General features: G+C 44.5%; 1 protein-coding gene across 3 annotated transcripts; it reads left to right on the plus strand.

Moving 5' to 3' along the window:
• Positions 1-688: 688 nt before the first annotated feature.
• Positions 689-19,246, plus strand: LOC119387112 (phospholipid scramblase 2). Of its 3 annotated transcripts, none has more exons than XM_049413382.1 (9): positions 689-923; positions 2,134-2,298; positions 2,341-2,517; positions 4,579-4,683; positions 7,308-7,385; positions 9,970-10,109; positions 13,003-13,167; positions 15,566-15,727; positions 18,521-19,246. In XM_049413382.1, the coding sequence occupies exons 2-9, from the start codon at positions 2,172-2,174 to the stop codon at positions 18,578-18,580; spliced, it is 1,014 nt and encodes a 337-aa protein (XP_049269339.1). In that variant the 5' UTR covers positions 689-923; positions 2,134-2,171; the 3' UTR covers positions 18,581-19,246. The 3 variants fall into 3 exon arrangements, with proteins under 3 accessions (XP_049269339.1, XP_049269338.1, XP_037510349.1); XM_037654421.2 differs by having other exon boundaries at positions 793-842; positions 875-923; positions 2,134-2,517; XM_049413381.1 differs by having other exon boundaries at positions 2,134-2,517.
• The last annotated feature ends 2,155 nt before the right edge of the window (positions 19,247-21,401 follow it).

Raw genomic sequence — 21,401 nt, forward strand, 5'->3', positions numbered from 1 at the left:
AAACATCCCCGGCTGCGACGAAAGGTTTCAGTACCCGTCCCCGTAAGACATGCATTGACCGCCCATGATGGCCGGCTTTCTTCAAAGGTTAAATAATATCATAACGTCCCATCTCGCCTTCGTCGTGAACAGCCACATGAGTGGCGTTGCCAGTGGGTGGTTTAGGGGATTCAACCCCCACCCCCGAATTTAAATAAAATTCAATGTGTATGTATACGCGGACGCACACAAACGCTCGCACGAACATACATAAAGCCGTCCCCCCCCCCCCCTCCTTCCCAGATTTTTATGGTTGAACACCCCCCAAAAAAATTTCTGGCTATGCTACTGATTCCTGGCTGCGCCCCTGATGTCACATTCCTGCATCTTCGCATTCTGAGCGAAATACAAGCATGTCGTTGGTTATATAAATAACTGAGAATTTTAATGTGCAAGCACTGTATGTTTTCGTGCCACATGAAGCATTACTGTAATGGTCAAAACATTTATTTCCACAAACGGCGGAAACGAAACCAAAACCTCTCTGCCCTTATATGGTTGCTTGCCGCTACCGAGCCTGCGTCGTTGAAACAAGCCGAGGCGTTTCGAGAACAATAGCGTAACTGGCGTAACATCGTAAAAAGAAAGTCTGTTGATATAAGTGCACTGTTGCATACGCTTGTAAACTGTCTGCTGCGTCCGCACTTGTTTTCAGCCCTGTGCTTTCGCGCTACTACGCGTTGGCTTGGCCCTTGTTCTCGCTAGGCACGCCCTCCTCGCCGCCTACTTCACGCAACTTGCGTACCCGTGCTGCCCGTGCGCGACGTATATCTGAATTGGTTTGTTTACAATACGGGGCCGGTCGCTAGTGGCCTAGTGCATAGTGGGCGTCCTACCAGTCCTACTATCCGTCGATTGCCAGGAAGGCGAGCAACCTGTCTTCTGTGAGTGCAAGCTCGTTCGATGCGTTACCTTTTAGCAATGGTTCCGCGCTCCGGCAATACCTTGGTGACCAATTTATATTTTCCTGTTTCCTTTTTCCTTTTTCCTGTTGTTTATCACTTCTTGGACTATCTCGATATTTCTGGCCGGCATTCTCTTACGGCCTCCCCTCAGTTATTGTGTTATGACATATACGCATTCTCCCGTTTTCTCGCAATTCTGACCACGTCGCCGATTTGCGGCCTCTAAGGCCACTGAACGAGGAAGGTCGGGGCGGTACAGAGCATGCATGTAGGTGCCGTTGCAAGTCGATGACATTTGTGGCAAGCAGGGAAGTCCTTGACGTGTACGACTGGTTATTGCCGGAGAACAGTGCAGTGCAGCTAGGAACGAGCTTGCTTGCAGCTGAGCTTCACGTCAGTGCGCTATATCTTGAGCATGTTTTTCTTTATATAGAGAGGCAAATGAAATCGTTCGGTAAGTACTACTGATAGGGAATTGCAGGAGCTGTATGGTTTGCGCGCATAAGGGACGGACCCATGTTACCGGTTTGAAGGCATATATTTTATATTTTATCGAAGAAACACCGCAGCTGTTTTAGAGCTGGACAGTTGCCCGGCACAGAAAGGACACTCTCTTGTACCGTTTGTTTATTGGATGATACATAGATGTTCATTTCATCTGGGCATGTATCTGTCCAACAGCGCCGTTACGCACCCGCCGCGGTGGTCTAGTGTTTACGGTGCTCTACTGCGGACCCGAAGGCCGCGGGATCGAATCCCGGCCGCGGCGGCCGCGTTTGAGGCCCGTGTACCTAGATTTAGGTGCACGTTAAAGAACCCCAGGTGGTCGAAATTTCCGCAGCGCTCCACTACGGCGTCCCTCATAATCATATCGTGGTTTTGGGACGTTAAACTCCAGATATTATTATTAGGTGCACGTTAAAGAACCCCAGGTGGTCGAAATTTCCGTAGCCCTCCACTACTGCGTCCCTCATAAGCATATTGTGGTTTTGGGACATTAAACCCCAAAAATTATTATTATAGCGCCGTTACGCTTGAAGGTAGGGTAAATTGCCCTCTTAGTTTAAGATTACACTGGTACTTTGCCAGTAGTGCCTGTTGTCGTTGAATACGGCTACACCTTCATGGCGGTTATGTTGCTTTGTTATCGCAAAACGTGGATCCAACTAGAACGGTATTTTTTGTGCAGGCTACCACAGCTGATCGCATCAAGTTCCTGATTACACCATGAGCTACCCTCCCTATGCTCCTGCTGATGGTGGAGCCTACCCACCAGCTCAGGCCTACCCACCGCCTAATGTGGGTTATGCACCGCCTAGTCCAGGCTACCATCATGGTTACCCTGCTGACCAAGGTTACCCCCCGCCTACTCAAGCATACCCGCCGCCTGCCCAAGGGTACCCACCACCTGCCCAAGGCTACCCTCCACCTATGCAGGGTGGTTATCCGCCAGCTATGGGCTATCCACCCCCACAGGGAGACGTTCAGTTCATGCCAATGGCTCCAGGGACACCTGTCACACAGCCACCAGTAATGGGAGGTGGTGGTTACCCCCCTTCAGGCGGAGACATGGGTAAGCAGAGCTTCATTCATTTCGGTGCCTTCCTTGAAATTCATGTTCTTTGAAAAAGAGATTAATGCCTTCACAGGCTTATAGCTAAGCTTGTTCTCTAAAGCAAACATTTAAGAAAAGCTGTCTGCTGAATTCTCGTATTCAAAAATATTGTTGAAACTTAAGGTTAAATGTCAATGGGTGCTATTGAGAAGCTACACTGCAGCCATCGGATATAGGAAGCATGATTATGTGGTCGAGTTAACCTTTCAGTTTTCCAACTTAATGCATAGACTGAATGCTTTCTTAATAGCTAATAAAACAGTGTGAATGTAGGCATAGTGTTTTCTTTGTGGACTCCTGAATATAGGAACTTGTCCTGAAGGTGGCAGTCTGATAATTTCGATGCACGATGTACGCACAGTTGCTGCTTTGGAGGTCCAGTGCATGAGTTCTTTGCAGTGTGAAAGAGTTTTGACTAATGCTTTTCAATAAGAATTCTGATTCAGTTGGTCAACCTGCTGCGTGACAGTCTCTATCACTGTTTCATCAGTTTAATGAAGCTACATTGCTTAAAAACTCTATTTTATTGCTTTCCCCCTCGCTCCCTTGCACACACACACGCATGCAGCGCACACACTTTATATTGGTTCTTGTACATGTGAAAGCTAGCCTCGCCTTGTCACCCGACCAAAAGCTGCAGCACGTCTAAAAATGACAGCCTGGAAAAATTATTGCCCTGTAAGGGCTTCGTAGAGCTTATGTCACTGCATGCTTTTGAAACATGTCTGCAATTTCCAGGCTGCAGCTGTGCGATGACAACGTGCCTGTCTATGATGAGTCAGTGAAACGCTGTGACAGAATAATGCAAACTGTCAGTGCAACTGGCAAAGCGAAGAATTAGCTTTCTCTCCAGTACCGTTAGCCCTGGCATTGAATTTTAATTAACATTTCCATCATTCACATGTGAAACAAAATGTATTGTAATGAAATAACTTTGTTTTCATATAATGTGGCATAGGAATGACATGAGTAACTGCTTCTCAGCTGTTCAGAGGACACATGGGCTTTTATGTTTGTCTTTGCAATAGTGTCACCTCAAGTATGTTTGTGTTGGAACACGCTTTGAAGCTTGTTAAGCAGGTGCAAGCAAAATGAAAACTTGTAAATTTTTTAGTAGTCAGCAGCAGGAAATGGAATTTAATGCCTTCCTTCTTCTTGGTTCTATTACGGTACTCGTACAGTGTATCTGGTGAAAGATCGAAACACAGAAGCATCTGTTTTGATACTTTGAACCACAGTAAATGTTTAACTCTTTGGTTGTGTAATGACTGAGGCTATTTTTTTTAAATGTGGACATTTTGAGTCGACAGTGAAAGACAAATACAGAATTATTGAATTTTTTGCTTTGTAGACTGCTGTTTTTAAAGCTGCTCACTCAGTCTCTGTGTGGCCACTCAGTCACCCTTCTGAAACATATCCACAGGGGGAGGGGGGGATTGTGTTGCCCCCCTCTCGGGCTGCGGACCTAATTACAGGTCGCATGTTCTTCAATAAGTAGTGTACTGCTGGCTGAAGTAAACCTCACATAAACTGCCAAATTTCGTTTACAGTGGTGACAGATTTATGCTGTGTACATCAATGAATGCAGTTTTTGGTCTTAATCTGTCTTGTTTTATTCCGTAGGTTCGCTTGATGGTTCGGGACATAATAATCAATTTCGCAAACAGTATTGTTGACAGTTTGTGTGCCTTTTGGTGCCATCCTGCATTTCAACTTTTATGTTTTCCATTGTAACTACATATTACAAAAGATTGTCCTATCCATTTTCTAATGATTTCACTGTGACTTTATAAAGTTGTAAAGGAGTGTATAGATTCACCTCGCTTGAACATGCTATGGTTGTTCCGTACTGGCTTTTCTATGACAACAAACTTCTAAGGCCTGCAATAATTTTTTCTGCTTTCTTGCAGTTCTTTAGGAATCTCGCTGCTGACAGCTGGTGTTTTTATTTATTTCTGCTACAATGTAGGCCCTTATGTACACGCTAATCCACTTATGCCATTGTCATGTGCTTTTCAGCACCAATGGGAGTGTCGCCTGGTATTCCAAGCTGCCCGCCCGGTTTAGAATACCTCACGACAATAGATCAACTGTTGGTGCACCAGAAAGTGGAAATGCTGGAAGGTGGGTCGGAGCTGCACCATTTATTTACCGTGCTTCCATCTTCCAAGGGCGTTACAGTAGGCGTGATCACAGCAATGGCAACAGTTGGTTGCGCCAAGAGTCACGGTACAGTAGTACTGTACTGTAGTACACTCATACCTCATTATAAGAAAGTCACATCTGTCACGAAAATAACTTCGTTATATCCAAAAATTCGTTATAAGCGTTTATTTGTAACACTGTATCTCTGACAAGACTGTTCTTCATTTGCTTCGTTATAACTGATAATTCGTTATATCCGTGTTTGTTATATCGAGGTTTAAAGGGCCCCTAAACCCCCTCAGACATTTTTCCAAACATTTCAAGTAAACAAGTGCATCGCGTGCAGAATGCCGTCGCGATCAACGATGCCACACGCCGCAGCGCTACAGGTCGCGGGCGCGCCACAATTTCGAAAAAACAATAGCTTCTCCTTTCCGGTCCCCGCCACTCCCGCCACTGACATGTGTGACATCACCAGTGAAACTCGATGATGTTATCACTTTCGATGCTTGCGATTGGCCGAACGACAACCGACGACTTCCGGTTACTCTGCAAACAGCTGTTCGCGCGCACCTTGCTGTTCTTGGTCGTGTTGCCGCTTGGAAATCGACATCTGCGGCAGGCGGCGCGGTGCCGCAGAACGTCCGCCGTCGCCGCACGCGCGAGAGCTGTCCAACTTGCACGGCAAGCTTCGCCGGCGAGCCTCCGAAAAACACGGCCGCACTGCCAAAAGCGGTTGTCGTCCACCTCGAATCTATCCAGTGGCCGCCGTGCGCTCTGTAGCGTGTAAGCTCCGAACTGATGTTTCCATTTGCTTTAGATTCGTGACCTTAAGCTTCGACGGCGAAGTATTCGTGTCGATTCGGCCTCGTTTATGAGAGCCATACACAAATAATCGATGCTGTAGGCTTAGCGAGTCGAGATGAGCGCATCCGAATGCTCGGAGGACATAGATTACGCGTTTGTTAGTTGTTTCTAATCGTCCATAGCTGGTGCCACTTGACCTGGCGCCAGCTTGGGGACACTTTATTTGGTTGTACACGACGCTTTTTTTAATGCTGGACAGACTGAAACGCTCTATTGACTGCTGGAACCATGCCTGGCAACGACACGAACCACATCTGCACTTCTAGCGTGAAAAACGCGGAGCAGAAAGCAAGCAGCTCGAAGCGTCCAGCGGCAGACGCACACGACGCGGAAAGCCGAAAGCAGACGACGCGGCGCGCCGTAGTCATGGCAACCGCTCTCCCGTCACTGATTGGCCATGTCGCTCTGCGGCAGACGGAGGACGGCGAGAAAATCAGACGTGCACAAACGAAATCACTTGCGCACGGCAGCCTGAGAACGGCAAACGGCGAGCTGCCGTGCCGCTTGCGTGAGCGGGCCCTAACGCAACCGCCAAGTCGCTAGCGTAATTACATATCCACGCCTTGTGGTTTGATGAGCTCCGTGAACTCGAGCTCGGCTCCTCATCTCGAGCCGAGGTGGTCTGGCACGGCGTGTCCCCGTACGGGTCCATCACGTTGGCGATCCTTTGAAGGCGTGCGCGCAACACAGGGTCCATACCGGCACGATTCGTAGGGGCACGGGCCGGCACGGCAGCAACAGCGGTTAGTCAACGAACAGTGCATCCAGATACCACACAGAGTTGACGGCGAGCTGGAGCGTCGGAGTCGCCGGAGTCGCGGCAACCGGAAGTAGATGCTGTCTCGAACAGCGCGTCAGCGGTGACGTATGCCACGCGAGATGAGGAGGAGCACTCAGCTGACTCAGCGAGGAGGGCAAAGCGGTTTTGGAAGAGGGTAGCGTAGGAAAGAGGGAAACGAGCGATCGTCGCGTTCTGATCATCAAACGCGTGTAACTCCGCTATTACGGCACCGTTTCGAAAAATTCTCACAGCTACGTGTTCGTTGTAAACTCGAGCACAACTTCCTCACCTCAACTAAATTTCGACCGCTGGGTGGTTTAGGGGCCCTTTAAGTGTACTATACTGTACGTGACCCTTGGCGCAACCACTGGTGCAGCAGTACTGTACCATTGCAAACAAATGAAATGCCAGCAGGTTAGGGCTAACTTGAACTTGTTCCTTCTCTATTTGTTCATGCCATCACCATTTCTCTTGAACTTGCATGCTTAGATTGTGGGTGTGCCATCTTTTGTGAAATTGTGATTTTGATTTGTCACATGCAATGGGTATTATACGTGTAACTTCCCTGGTTCAGTTTTATTTTCTATGATAGTAGTACTTCATATTAATAAGATGCAGGTCAAGGTACACGCGCATTTCAAGAAAGAGCTGCTAACAGTCAGCGAAAGTCGAATGCCATTTATTATGCCATTACGATGTTGTCTGAAATCTTTAATTACAGCTGCACTGGCAGTACTAATGGCATTGCTATTTGAATTTGTGGAGTGAGTAAATATGTCATACGTTTTTACATCAGTACCTGGAAATGTCGGAAGGTTTATTTCATTTAGGACATCTGTGCGAAACCTTTCATAAAAGAATATATCACTACCTCAGCCTTATGACTTAAGCCAGAGGGTGGAGATGTTGAGCTAAAGGTGATGCTTTCATTGATTCTCGTTTTTTTTTTTTTCAGCATTTCTCGGATTTGAAACTCAGAACAAGTACACCATTAAGAACAGCATGGGCCAGAAGGTCTACAAAGCTGTGGAGGGTATGTATGGGGGAATAACGTTACACCTTTAGAACTTGAGTATGATTGTATAGACGGGGACGACCCTGCATTTCCTTTCTGAAGGCAGAGTCATGGTTGCTTTTATTTGGTTGCTTGAGGTGCCATTATTAAGTCTGTAAAAAATGCTTAAACCTTTTTCACTGCAAAGGGGAATTGCGAGTTTTGAGAGGTCTCAGAACAAATCCTTTTTGCCACCGTAGGTGGTGGCCTAGCACATAATGCAGCATTATAAATAATAAAAGGGCTGCTTCAGAATACGTAAGGTGCAAAAAATAAATCTTAGGAACGCAAGTTTGCAATGTCAGCATTTTTCTGTTCACTTTAAAAGAAAACCATGAAAACCTGTATCAGTAAGGTTATAAGCCTCTGTGACAAAAGTGCCTGTATAATGAAGGATTTCTTGCATCCCGGCAGTGCAGTCGAGCCGCTTAGCATGCACTGCAGTCGTGGCCAGATGCGTGGGCTCAGAGTTGTACTTGGCTTCTATCACAGCACTCGTTCATGCAACGTGTTTAGCGGTGATCATCGCTTGTCACTTAAGAGAACTTTAAGATATCGGCTTAATCCACCGACCATTATTTTGTGTGAAAACAAGTTGTAGCAGTTATACTTGCAGCATTGGCGAAAGTGACTGTCTTGCTGTTCACCCATTAAAAAAAGAAGAAAAATAAATGAGAGCGAATTGCTCATTCCCAAATTGGAAAATATCAGTAAATAATTGTGGTATGATGTACAATCAACCTCAAAAGCTTATGGACCACTTGAGCACGAGCTAAACTGCCTGTCTGCGCCACCTAGCGGTGCGTCACCTACCGCTATGGGGCGGACCACTAGGTTATCAAAAGTATCAAGAAAATATCATAAGTATCAATAAAACAATAAAAAAGTGTCTATTACATCATTGCATTTTCATTTTCTTAATGAATACGTAAATCCAGTACTTATTTTGCATAAGAGCAGTGTAAATGCCATAATTTTCGTCATTCGTGACTTCGTTCACAATGAGACCGCGGCTCATGACCCTGGTGTCTTAAGCTGAAACACGCTCTGAACCCATCTTTTATTACGTACTGCGACCGCCAACACCACCACGCACACGTGACGATAATTTTTTAAAATGGCCGGCAACTGATTGTTAGTCCACCACAATGTAGCAAATGAGTTTTATACCACCATGCGGACAGCGGCTAAAGTTTTTCATCTTCATAAGCTTCCACCATGTTTGAGTTTTGTGACATCGCACACGCACTGCCCGAAATCACAGCAAGGCTACTGAGTGAGGCATCTGCTGTGGACGAAGCTGTGGTCGCTAACGACACGATCATAGTGTCCACGCAGTTCTGATGGCACGTGTGTGGTGTACGCTCAGAGTCGGAACGAAACTGCTGAGCACCGCATCTGCTGTTGAATAAACCTGGCTCGCTAATGCACAGCAACCACGCCTTTCTTATTATTTCAATAAACAGAACGAAACCAGCAAGCTTTATCTTCACATCAGGGAAATTTATTCACATTTAATATTCATTGTTATCAATCTTAGATGGCTCTTTATTAGAAATTTGAAAAGTAGAAATCTAGAAAGTAGAAATCTAAACTTGCCTGTGGACAGCTGTAGACTTTTTCTTCCCACTGTCACTCTTCAATGCTGTGTATAACCTCAAATCTAACGATGCGATGTCATCTGTTTTACTGCTGGTGCCACAATTGCAAAACTTGGATGGTCAATCGGTAACTTGATTTGAACAAGTTGATCATGCATAGCATGAGAATTGATGGTGTTAAGACGAGGATGATACATTAGATACATGTATGTATTTCATCCCTGCCTCAGCGCTGTCTATTCTTGCTCGAAAGTTCAAGCAGTGTAATTGAAGGTCGCTTAACTTTTGTTTTGTTTTTTTTTAATCAGTGATGGGCTAAAGAATTGAAATTTTCACCATAATGTTGCATGCCTTAGTTCACAAAAAAAGTTAGTCCAGAAATAACTGTTCCGCTGCATAAACGAAACTGAAACCTATTCTGAAAGCTCTTTTATGGGATTATCTTCTGGATAGTGCTGCTTATCTGGGTTAAGTGTGTCAGTATTGGCAAGTAGAAATGATCCTTCACTGGCGAGTGAATTATATGGGGATGAAAACAATAGAGTTAAGCATATCAAGCCACTTTCTGCTTGGTGTCTCCATGTCACCTGTTGAATCTTGCTTCATGATCCTTTTCATTCCATACATCACAAGCCAATTTGAAGTGTCATAAGGGGTGATTTACATCCGCACAGATTCAGTGAAAGCTTGGCTGTTTGCCATCAATGAAAGATACCTTCACATACCTTCATACCACGTCACACCTCTTTAGCTATCATTGAATCTTACAAAAAGCTCACATGTGCCAAGGGCTGGCTTGATGCTTATTCGATACCCACACACGGTTCATAGAGCAAAGAAGGGGTCTTCTAGCCTCTGTTTGCCACAAATACTTGATCAAGGGTACCATTCATCATTACAGGGATGCCTTATTTCTGTATCAGTACTCTTTTTAATTAATGGCACACTTTCTTTTCCTGTAGACACTGATTGTTGCTCCCGAAACTGCTGCGGTCCTAACCGCCCCTTCGACATCAAGTTCACTGACAATGCTGGCAATGAAGTGATCCATCTGCAGAGGGATCTGCGCTGCAGCTCCTGCTGCTTTCCATGCTGCCTGCAGGTAAGGTTGTCTGTGCAGTGGACATTTTGCGCTTTGCTGTCATACTTGTACAACCTCGTTAGTCTTCACACAATGTCAAGAAACTCTTTAGTTTTTATTGTGATAGCAATTATATGGACACTCTCGGCGGGTTTTTGCCGTGCTGTTTTGCCGTCACCATCATGTTCTGTATAAAGCCCAAATTGATAACATCGCCCCGCACATCGTATGTTCTACGTGCAAGTAAAAGCACGCATGCGCTGGGGATGAACGCAGCTGAAGCAGAGATGAAACAAGCCGGCCATCTTCGTTGCACAAAGGGCGCATGCGATAACATCACCAAGCGCTGGGGATGAACGTCGCTGAAGCAGAGATGAAACAAGCCGGAGCCGGCCATCTTCTTTGCACGAAGGGTGCATGCAATAATATCACCCCGCGTGCGAAGCCTGCAGTGAATGGCTCCTCAAGCATAGAGGAAATGCCCCAGCCTTTCGTCGAGCAAAGAAGCATTGATGAACTGGGGAGGGGGGCAAGGGAGGAGGCTGTGTTGCTTGAGCAGCAACTGCGAACTTTGCTCATAAGGGTGCTATCTCGACAGACATCAGGAGATGGCTTCTAAACTTGCTGTGCTCTCAACACTTAGTTCATGTCTAGAGGACTAGCAGCACGAAAACCACTTCGGTCCCTGGAGCAGCCATATTCCCTTAAACCAGCATTTTGTTGAGTTACGCAAGATTGGATCCAAAAGAGTTAGCTGCTAGCGTTACTTTGTATGTATTCCAATTTGTTGCTATTGCATGCATCGCTTTGCCCTTGCGGCGAAACTGGGATTTCTTTTGTCTTCTCTCTGCTTCATTGTTCTTACACATGGCTTCTGTAGCAACGTTTGAACTAATAGGCACAATAGATGCACTCGGTATATCTACATCAGAACTGGAACAAAATTTGTGCTTGCAAGAAAAAATCAATGCATGGCTCACTGCAAACTGGTTTACATCTCTGGGCATGTGCTACATGCCATCAGACATGAAAAACTTACTAATTTAAAAATTTGTTATGTGTAGGTATTCTGTCTCATAGCAGTAAAAACAATTCTACATTTTCCCATGACAATCTTGTTAACTACCATGTTGGGAATGAATGTGCTTAACAATGAAAGTCCAAAAATTCAGGGTTATGAAATGTTTGAGCTAAATTTGCATAGCCATATCAGAAATGAATAGCCTGTGAAAATGACCAGCTCCACAGAATGGGCTAGTAGCATGTCCTTTCCCTGCATAGCTTGCACATGGCACAATGTAATGTGTCCTAATATGTCTACATTATGTCCGAATGACTGTATTGGGAACTTCCATCAACACTTCAGCATTGATGTTTGGTATCCATACAGGCTTGTTTCCATGCAGGCCGACTTATATGGAAGTATCGCTTTGTTGACAGTGTCATATACGTCTATCCCCTTCAGGCGCGAATTATGATGCACTGTCAGCAAGTGCATCAAATTCGCATTGCATGATTCCAAGGCACTCACTATTACATTCCAAGAAAGAAAATGAAGGAATGTGTTGTTTTGTGTGAGTTTTAGTAATTAATGTTAATTAGCATGTAATTAAATACCTAATTATTCTGCAATCACTCAGCTTCAATCCTTGCATAAAAAGAATGAAATATTAGGCTGAAAATGCATGCACAGTTTGTGTTTTGGTTGTATTCGTTTCGAGCAAAGAAAAAAAATGCTCTTTTTGTTAGTCCTGGAACGCAGCACGTCGAACGATTGTTGGACATGGTAGTGTCTCCAGCAAAGTGATCCTCTGCAGCAGTACGCACAACAATGGAGATAAATGACTGCTAGTTGTCCTCTCAGGAAGCCTGCATGAATGTTCACACTGCGTTTCAAGCCATTAGAAGAAACAGGCAGTGCGTGGAGCACCTCCGAAGTTGATGTGTACAATTGTACACACTGCCACTGAAGGGGATATCACAGATTGTGTGGAAAAAAGATCTGCACGTTTTAGATGTGCTGTTTATAATGTCCCAATTATCACTTGTCAGTTGTGAAGGTCTGTTGGACTGCTCCAGATGTCACTGTTACTTTCAACTTTCAGAAGTCTACAATTGTTCCTGGTTACATCTTTTACACAGTCCTTGCAAGCGTGAACAAGATGCGTGGTTGATGCGACCTCAGAGTCATCTTTCTTTAGCCCACACCAACCATTCAAACCCCAGCCCGTGTACTTTGATGATGCCACCATGCCACAAGAGCTGACCCGAAGGTCGCGGGATCGAATCCCGGCCGAGGTGGCTGCATTTTCGATGGAGGCGAAAGTGTTTGAGGCCCATGCACATTAAAGAACCCCAGGTGGTCGAAATTTCTGGAGCCCTCCACTACGGCGTCTCTTATAATCATATCGTGGTTTTGGGACGTTAAACCCCAGATATTATTATTATTATTACCATGCTACAAGATATGAAGCACCTCCAGTGGTATTGTGAAGGTTTTCGTCCACTTCGTGTCTTGCACAGAGCGAACCTACTGATCTCAAGCGTAGTGAGGAAATGCTAGTCTCCTTGTGGAAGTTTGCATGCAAATCTGGCATCGTGAAGTTAATCTGAGAGGAGCCCTTATGCACTTGCGATAATACAGATGAGTACACCTTCAGTTCTGCCATACTTACTAGCCCTAGATGAAATACTTTTGAACATTGTCATCACATTAGTCTCGTCTTGCTTTCCAGGCACAAGCTTGCTCAGTAACACTCTTCATTCTTTATTATAGCTTCCTGGCAGTGATCAGACTTCTTCACTCTCATCAAGCAGACACAGTGGCATTTGTGTGTATTTGATTCGTCTGAAATTAACACAGTCTATGCATAAGATGCCACAGGCTGATAGCTTTTGTCTTTTCATCTTGCAGAAGCTTGAAGTGTCATCGCCTCCGTACACGCCCATCGGGTATGTGATCCAAGAGTGGAGCATCTGCATACCCAAGTTCCGAGTTGAAAACGCAGAGCGGGAGACTGTGCTGAGGATTGAGGGCCCCTTCTGTACCTGGAGCATTTGTGGAGACGTCGAATTCAAGGTGAGCGTGAAGAATCTGGGGCACCCAATAGGCTCTACCACAGCGAAACCCAAATACGTCGGATATCAAGGGGGTCGCAAAATAGTTTGATCAATTGATAATAAAAAATATGCTTACCCCAGACTCATTTGAATAAGCCTGCATGTCTTGAACACACTCTTGCAATTGTTAAAAAGGGGAATATAAAGTACCGGTTTGTTTCTCAGAGACTGCACTGAACACGTAGGATTTAGCTTTATTTTTATCCTCACCTTCTCTTGGAATGTATGTGTAAGACTGGGAAGCCTATCACATTCTTTTAGCAACACTTTTCCAAGTAAGCATCGAATGGCTTTATTATAGGAGTTCATTGCCTCATGAATCAACTGCTGCAAGAATTTTTAGAATTCATCAAGTACGAGCAGAGTTAGAGATTTGTTGCACGCTGTAATTGCTTTCGCTCTTCTCTCTTCCTAACGAGCACGCTGGAAGCAAAGCAGGGAGGGATGGCACGGGGGAAAGAAATTGTGCAATGCATGCGTCACGACTTTGAGCACTCTTTCTTTTTTTTTTCTTCAAACATGCGGCTTACTTTCAGTGTGATCGCATGTGCGCGGGCACGTGGCAGCCTCCTGCGGCGGTCGTGGTAACTGTGCAGCTCACGATTGCCAAATCAGCCAGTGGCTGTGAAATTGGGTATATGGCGCGGTCCTTTAGGTATATGGCATGATTTGCCGAAAGAAGAGGGAACAATTTCTAGCCGACTGTGATTTAATTGTAAATTCCAAGCCGCTTACTGCACTATAATACTTGGCTTGCGTGTTCTCTAGAGCCTGGACTAACAATCGGGAGCATTTTCTGACCATGTTGAAAAAGTGTTGCAGGGCCCCTTTAAAGGGGTACTGACACAAAATTTCGCGGCCGAGATAGCCTGCTGGATCGATTCCCGTGTATGTGCGCATACCATCTGCAAAATATCGACAGCTAATAAAGCTTGGAAGATATTTTTATATGAATTTTGAAGTTTGCGAGCGCGATCCAGCATTTATAGGCCACACCTGGTGCATTGACACCCTCGGAGGTGACCCGAGGTGACCCCCCTACTTCCCCTACGTAACCGTTGCAGCCGGTACAAGTTATGATGACGTCGTAGCCGCCATTTCTGTTTTGACGCGCTTCCCGACGAATCGCTCCTCGCCAGCGGGTCAAACCTGAAGTGATTCGCCACGTCGAAACTACCTTCCATCCCCGCCGCGAGAAAATCGTCGTCTGATGGCGACGATGAGCCTGACGACGACAGACAGCGCGGAAATGCGTTGCTGTTCTGTGTGCTCACGTGACCGAGCGTTTCACTCGCTAGGTGGTGATAGTTGCACTCGGCGGCTTGTCGTTTTTGGAGCTTTGTCAAACCGAAACTGAGGCTGTGTCAGTAATGAGGACCTTGTAATTAATTATCTGTCGCGCGCTGCAGCAAACGATGTGCCGTGTTATGACTGACAGGCCCCCAGCAACACATTGCAGCAAAAAAAACGCGAGGCGAAAATTTTTGTGTCAGGACTCCTTTAAAGCGGCGCTGCGGCCCTCTTTCTGATAACAAATAGTTGCAGGCAGGATGCTTCACTGCATGGTAGCTCTTTCTATTGTTACCAGGCTCCAGCGCGTGACATGGACATAATATAGTGATGCTTATTAAAGCAAATCAGTTTGGAAGCGCAAATAATATTCTTACTATGTGAGCCAACCATGTGTTGGGGCAATCACCTTGCACATTTTTACTCTTGCTTGTACTACCCTTCAATTTCAATGTCTCGTTTCACAGCATTTGCCAAATCAGTGTTGTTTAACGGGCATGAATATTTCCACTGACACAAGATGTTATCGTGGCTAAGTTGGGAGAGCCACAGTGCAGTGCAGCGTTCGATATTGAATATGGGGGTGAACAGAAGCTTAATACTATATGCATAGCGGAATGCTATACTTTTGCATGGAATATCCAAGGAGATCTTATAACCATTTTTTAGAGGGCACAATTCTATATACCCGGGTTTGAAATGTCTGGTTTTGACTGCAGAGCCCAAAGTCTGTATTGCCAGGATGCCACCCTGCTTCTGAACAGGGAGCAAGTGAAGTACTGATAATGGAGCATGTGAACTGATATTCATGTATTCCTAAGGTTTTGCTTTGCTTTGGGTTGGCAATCCTGACTGGTAGTTGCCTACACAATACAGTTTTCATGTTCTATTTGCACAAGCTCCATGGGCACATTTATTTATGGAACTGGTGTCGGAGCATAGGTTATCTTATACAAAGGGTTGGGTTACGTAATGAAAGCACCACTAAATGTTGGCATGTAGTACTAAAGGTATGGAATGCACCTGTAGCGCATGCCCTACTTTTTTCTTCTTTTTTCCCACTTTAGGTGCTGTCAAAGGATGGCGCTGTAGAAGTCGGCCGCATCAGCAAGCAGTGGTCGGGGCTGCTGAAAGAGTCGTTCACCGACACGGACAATTTTGGCATCAGCTTTCCCATGGACTTGGATGTTAAAATGAAGGCTGTCCTGCTTGGAGCACTTTTCCTTATTGTAAGCTGACACATTTAGTACGTTTCTGTCACATTGGGGGATCTTCACATTGTCATTAGTATTTGGACACATCTTCGCAATTCATTATTTAACATAATTCAACAAAAATCACATTGCCTGAAAATCTTTCAATGGCAGGCCAAAAATGGGCATTTTTGGCAGGGTGTTGTTGTGAGCTCAGTGCATTCACTTTCTTCTAAGCTCAGACACTGCCACCTGAGGGGTCGCAATTGGGATCACATTTAGGGTTAGTATCGTGTGCTGTCCAGTAACATTAAAATTATCCAGTGAAGGCAAATTTTAGAATTAAAATAAGGAAAGTTGAGCCTTATGTATATATATAAGGGCGCTGGCCATGGCATTTGCTTGTGTCCTCGTGTCTGCTTTTGCGTCCTCGTTTTTTTTCCTTGCGCTAAAACATAACATTTGATTTGAATTGAGTTAACAAACAAATTAATCTAATTGGAGTTGAATTAGAGCTAGTTGAATAATGTCAGGAATTCTGCCGCTGTCGTTAAAATTAAAAATATACAATCACTGCACACTGCCAGTTCTAACGCATGGGGCAGCAACATGGAGGCTAACAAAGCAAGTAGAGAAAAAGTTGAAGACCACGCAGCGTTCACTGGGATGAAAAATTACAGGAGTAACATTAAGAGATCGGAGGACAGCAGAATGGGTCAGGGAAGAAGCAGGTGTTGCAGTATGTTAGTTGACATCAAGCGAAAGAAATGGACCTGGGCTGGCCACGTAATGCATAGAACAGACAACCGGTGGACAGTAAGAGCAACAGAATGGCTACCAAGGGATGGGAAACGCAGTCGAGGTAGGAGGCGAGTTCAATGGAGTGACGAATTAAAAAAGTTTGCAGGGGTAAAGTGGAATCAGCTCGCACAGGATAGGGTAAACTGGAGAACACTGGGAGAGTCCTTCATCCTGCAGTGGACTAAATCAGGCTGAGAACGATGATGATGATGATGAATTTAGAGTTAGTTGAATTAGAGGAGTTAACGGGCATTACAGGTCTCTAGGTAGGGCATTGAGTGAAGATTACCAGGGCCCTTCTCTCACTTCTTTCTTTTTGACTTGTAGTGATTTGCAGCACAGCAATTGTTTAGATGGCATTCTGTTTTCAATGCAATACTCGCACAGAAATATCTAATATGGTACCCACGTCTGAAGTACTTTTAAGAGTTGCGGTATGAGGACCATGCTTGTAGGTATAACAAAATCTACCGTATTTACTCGATTCTACCGCGCCCTCGATTGTAATGCGCACCCGTTTTCCGCGACCAAAAAAAAAAAAAAAGTAATACATCGATTGTAACGCGCACCCATTTTTTCGTGAGAGAAAAGAAAGAACAAGTATTTGGGTTTTAAAGAACTGAAGTTTCAAAAAAGTAAAACACAAAGTCAAAAAGCGGGCCTTGCCGCTAAAACTGTCACCACTACGGCGGCGATACGAGTCGCGTAATGGATCAGTCCTCGTCGCTGTCGGACAACTCCTTGTCGCTGTCAACGCTCTTCGATTTCGGGAAACTGGCCCTGCCTTGGTCCACTGAAACCTTTTCGTGAAGCTTTGCTGTAAAAAATCTTCTGCTTCTATTTGCTCCAGTCTCGCACGCACGTTGCGGGAACTCCGAACGACCGCGATGCGGCCCGATTTCCGCCCGTCTCAGCACATGTAATAACTATTCTTTTAAATGCTGCAACGTGGTGCACTCGTCGAGTATTTGGAGTCGCCACTTCCATGCCGTTGATGCGAACGCAGAACGGGACGACAATCTCCTCAGCACACGTACGAACTGAAACAATAATGGCAGAAATGGCCAAGGCGCGTAGGAGGCGGCCATTTTGAAATGCCGATGGCAATACGATAACCGAGTTTCTTTTTTTTTCGGTACTCGATTCTAACGCGCATGCGATTTTTGGACTCGTTTTACCGGAAAAAAGGTGCGCGTTAGATTCAAGTAAATACGGTACTTCATACTCGTTCTTTTGCTGCACCTATCAGTTCGCAGAAAGCAAGGGATGTGATCAAAATAAATAATTCAAATACAAAATTAATGTTCCAATAATGAATAAGTGCCAAAAGACAGGACTGACCTTACAAAGAGACCTTTAAAAGAATTCATGTTGTTTTTGGGCTTGTTACTGTAAGAGAGCTTCAACCACAGTGTAGTTTCTTTTGGGAACATTAGAGCGCAAAAACAGACATTCACAAGAACGAGAGGCACAGAAAGGGCGATAACTTTCATCTACATTAATTTGAGTCTTCGCCAGCAAATATATATAGAGAAAACAAACATTAAGAGCGGGGTACTAATTTGGCTGAGCATTGCGCAAGTTGCAGGGCCTGTCAGCCGAAAGTGAATGAGATAAACAATCTGGGAAAAGGTAGGGATAGGATGGCGCGAGAACTATTAGAAACACATCAGAAAGAGTGGAGATATGTTTGTTAGTGCTACGTCTGTGAAGCTTTGGAGGGCAGAGAGTGAGTATCCTGAACATTTTTTCCGAAGTGATTTCGTGTTACGTGACCATGCGTTTTTCTCTCTATATATTTGCTGGCGAAACCTCAAATAAAGGTAGATGAGAGATGGCGCCCGTCCTGTGTCTCTCGTTCTTGTGAATGTCTCATTTTGTGCTCTAATGTTCCGAAAAGCTATGCACCATCTTGCCAAATTTCAAGTTTTGTTAAACAGTGTAGTTTGTCCTTACACATGTAGCCATTTCATCAGGGTTCTGAAGAGGATAACACATCACATTTTTATTTATTTTTATTGCTCCTAGGATTACATGTTCTTTGAGAAGGCCGGCAACAAGGAGAGCGACAGGCCTGGCATGCTGTAGTACAACACTGGGACGCAGACGACGATGGAATTGCACGTCCTCCTCGCTTTTGCTGAATACCACATGTGGAGCGTGTCTTCGTGCCACCATTTTGACCATGTACTGTTATCGTTCCTGTTTTTTGAATCTCTCCCTTTTTTTTTAAACGTATTTCCAAACTACGTTGAAAACGTTTTCGTTGCTCACAGTATAGTATATTTGTTGTCTAGTCTAAAACACAAGCTGACCTTGCATTTTCGTGCATTTTTTGAGGGGGTGATAATTGTGGCTTTCGACAGCTGGGTGTTCTGCACAGATTTACGTGCAGTGCGACATTTCTGTTTGCAATTTTGTTACTTTCAAAACTGTCGCATTTTGAGGTATACATTTCTCCATTCTTCCTAGGTTCAGTTACTTTTCACCTATAACGCACACCTTCATACTAAATATGATGCAGTAGCAGAGTGTTCAGATGCACAAGCTAGTCCAATTACAGCGGTGTTGCGTGGCGTGTGACATTTCTGTACAATTCAAGCCAAAAATGAAAGATTAGCAAGCTTTGGGAATGTTTGTTTTTATGTACTTTGAAGCCAAGCTCGTATTCTTTGCCTTATCATAGATTTTGGGGCTCAGCAGTGTTGTGAAGTCTCCTTACCAAAGGTTGCTTGAGTTTGGAATCATACCATGCTCATCACAAGACAAAAAAAAGTAATAAATAGGTTACCTTAGTCCAGGTGGTACAATAGCATCTAAATTTAGCCTAGGTTTGCTTAGGCTAGTACTAGTAAAGTGCTGTAAGTACATTGGGGCCAAAAATAAAAGGGGAAAGAAGCTAAATACTAATGTGAAAATGCTGTGAGCAGTTAAATGGTGAATTAGTTTTAGCAACTTCGAAGCTTGGGAAAGTTTGGCAGAAAAAGTCGCTCATGTTCTTGCAGTGGGTATGTCTTATTAGAAAGATTAGGCAAAGGAATTGTAGCTTGACCCATTGTCATCTCGTATCAAGTGCGTATATCAGTGTAGCACGTTGCTGAGTAGTTTATAGTGGATTGGCAGGCTGATGAAACCCTTTAGTTTGTGGTGTTGAATGGTTGCATGTATTATGCAAAGTTGGCGTTCACACTGAATCCTTACGACATGCTTCATTTTGGAGCTGTGTTCTGCCGCGTCAGAGCACATATATTTTTATTTGTAAGTGCAGGGCAGCAAGGAGCATTTGCATCATAAATAAATTTTTGTTTTGTATCTTTTATTTCTTTCCTTAATGTGCATTTTTTTACACATGCAAGTCAAGTCAGAAGTATGCATCAATGCCTAATTTTAGGACTATAGAATAAATATGCAAATTTTTGGGTCAGTATGTATGGGCACCGTACGGGACCTTCAGTTAGAATTGAATTATACAAAGAAACTGTGCTTGCTAGAAACTGTGCAATTTTACAGCTCAATGTAGACATTTGGTTTGGTAAGCTGTTGAGTAAACTGAAGTTGCATCAGTTGTGCTCAGTTCCTCTAACTGGGCAAAAAAAGATCTGTAACATTTTTAACAAATAATAATTATAAAACAATTTCTAGGTCTTTATGTGCCAAAACCACGATATAATTACGAGGCATGCCATAGTGGAGGTTGACCATCTGGCGTTCTTTAATGTGCGCTGTCATTGCACAGTACACCAAGGCCATACCCAGGAATTTTTTTCGGGGGGGTGTTTGGGTGTAGAACGGCTAATTTTCGCAACTAGTGGTCACTGTGAAGGCATGAAAGTATTTTAGTGCAACCCGAAAAGTTAAAGCATGAAAAAATTTCGGGGGGGGGTGTTAGAACCCCCCTTAGTTACGGCCCTGCAGTACACGGACCTCTAGCATTTTGCCTCCATAAAAATGCGACCACCATGGCCGGGATCGAACTCACAACTTTCGGGTCTGCAGCTTGGAACATTTGTCTGGCTGCAGAACTGGGCTCTGGAGAGTTCCTTGCAGCACATCATGCAGATGCGAAAAGAAAATATTAAAATTGGCATGTACAAATGCAAATTGTTCAAGTTATGAAAGATGGATATGTGTGCCAGGGAAAAGCATCTCCTTTGACTTCTAACATACCTAGTAACAACGCTTGACACAAACTACTAGTACTAAAAAGGCCTTTCGGGGATGTAGGGAACACTTCCTTAGGGGAAAACTCTGAGCGCATTGCAATGCGCTTCGAGTTTTCCCCTAAGTGTGAAACAGCCTGTACATCCATGCTTCTAATGGCGTTGTCAGTAGTGCAGCTACGGTCTTATTTTGGTGGAGTTCCTAGCTCATGGGATAATGGGCTGCACCTCTTTAGTAGGGTGTTTCCAGAAGACTCTTTCAATTTTTTGAAGATCTTTAGTGTTGTTTCGATAATGAAATCTTGTATGTCACATATGTATGCACCCAGGCATTGTGAAGTGCAAGCGAATCATGCCAGTGCAATGAGGCGACCGTGTGCAAGCTTTAGAAAGGCATAAGTGTGCTTGCCTGTAATCTGCACACGGAATAGGGGTTTTACAGTGCAAGCTGTTATGAGGTCACAACAACGGCAGTTTCTTGGTGCCGTAGTTGTCCGCCGTCACCGGGGTCCGTAACCACTATGACGCTAATTTAGAAAAAAACAAACAGAACCGAGCAGGATTCGAATATAAATCATCCGTGTGGATTCGAACCCACACCATCTGCGTGGTAGTCAAGTATTCTACCGCTGAGCCACGCCTTTGCTTGAAAGTTCCTCGCAAAAAAGACCTATACAGGTACAAAGTCGGTGGAGGATTGACATTAACATATGTAATATTACGTGGTAGAACAGTAAAATACCACTGCG

This window comes from Rhipicephalus sanguineus, chromosome 3 (assembly GCF_013339695.2).
Source record: "Rhipicephalus sanguineus isolate Rsan-2018 chromosome 3, BIME_Rsan_1.4, whole genome shotgun sequence".
NCBI lineage: Eukaryota > Metazoa > Arthropoda > Arachnida > Ixodida > Ixodidae > Rhipicephalus > Rhipicephalus sanguineus.

Excerpts from the sequence above, each read along its gene's own strand:
- LOC119387112 (XM_049413381.1), top strand. The coding sequence starts at position 2,172 with ATGAGCTACCCTCCCTATGCTCCTGCTGATGGTGGAGCCTACCCACCA. Across the intron at positions 13,168-15,565 it reads GTGGAGACGTCGAATTCAAG|GTGCTGTCAAAGGATGGCGC; the intron begins GTGAGCGTGAAG and ends TTCCCACTTTAG. Across the intron at positions 15,728-18,520 it reads TTGGAGCACTTTTCCTTATT|GATTACATGTTCTTTGAGAA; the intron begins GTAAGCTGACAC and ends TATTGCTCCTAG.